Source organism: Trichinella spiralis (genome assembly GCF_000181795.1).
Source record: "Trichinella spiralis strain ISS 195 chromosome Unknown Scfld3177, whole genome shotgun sequence".
NCBI classification, from domain to species: domain Eukaryota; kingdom Metazoa; phylum Nematoda; class Enoplea; order Trichinellida; family Trichinellidae; genus Trichinella; species Trichinella spiralis.
Window position 1 is genome coordinate 1 of NW_003530116.1, and position 849 is coordinate 849.

The 849-nt window shown below is 49.9% G+C and overlaps 1 protein-coding gene across 1 annotated transcript; it reads right to left on the reverse strand.

The window, feature by feature from the left end:
* Positions 1–9: 9 nt before the first annotated feature.
* Positions 10–822, reverse strand: Tsp_15970 (conserved hypothetical protein; the record flags this gene model as incomplete). Its single annotated transcript, XM_003368071.1, has 1 exon — positions 10–822. A coding segment is annotated over exon 1 (813 nt), but the record flags the coding sequence as incomplete, so codon positions are not given.
* Between the last annotated feature and the right edge of the window lie 27 nt (positions 823–849).

Sequence of the window (849 nt, forward strand, 5' to 3'; positions counted from 1 at the left end):
TATACATACTTTCAACGTGTCGAGTTGTTCACGAGATGTTGGTGGACATTGGATGTGTAAGAAGGCACAGGCACGGGATATGTCGGCAAAAGAGAATTGTCGGAATGAAGCGCTGTGCAATAGTTGAGTAAAGCAGAGGCGCCGTTCACCGCCGACCACGAAACAAGCGACCGATTCCCCTTCGAACAACGTCTGCTGACAAAGCATCGGCGCTCCACTGTCTCGTGCGGCCAGCACCGGCAAAGCTGGTGGTCTGTCGTTGTTGTTGTTGTCATTATCACCAATATTGACACCGCCCATCGAATGACGACTGTATATACTTTTGCTTTTTCTCTTTCTACTACTGCTGCTGTTATTATTATTATTATTATTAATAATTGAATTATTATTAAATTTATTTTCGTTGTTGTTTTGTTTGTCGTTGTACTGCTGCTCTTGTTGCTGATAGTGAATTGTTCGTTTTCGACGTTGGCGTCGACTAATTCGTACAAGACCGTCGTCGTCGTCGTTGTCGTTGTCGTTGTCGTCGGGATCGACCGCCGCGGCCGTTGTTTTCCAAAACAACGACGGACAACAACTTCTACTACTGCTACTGCTATTGCCAGTCTTGCTGCCGCTTCCACTAGACGACTCTGGTGGCGCTGTTGTCGTCATTGCAGCCGTGTCCGATTCTGTCGTCGCTGACGTCGACGCGAACAGATTCGAATTTTGATCACTAAGGGCGCTGTTGTCGCCGACAGCCGCCGAAGCCGCTGCCGCCGCCGCCGCCGCCGCCGCCGCTGACGTTGTCTGCACAAGCCCCCCATTGGGCTTAATGGCCAGCTCAAATTACACAACGCTACAGTTTGG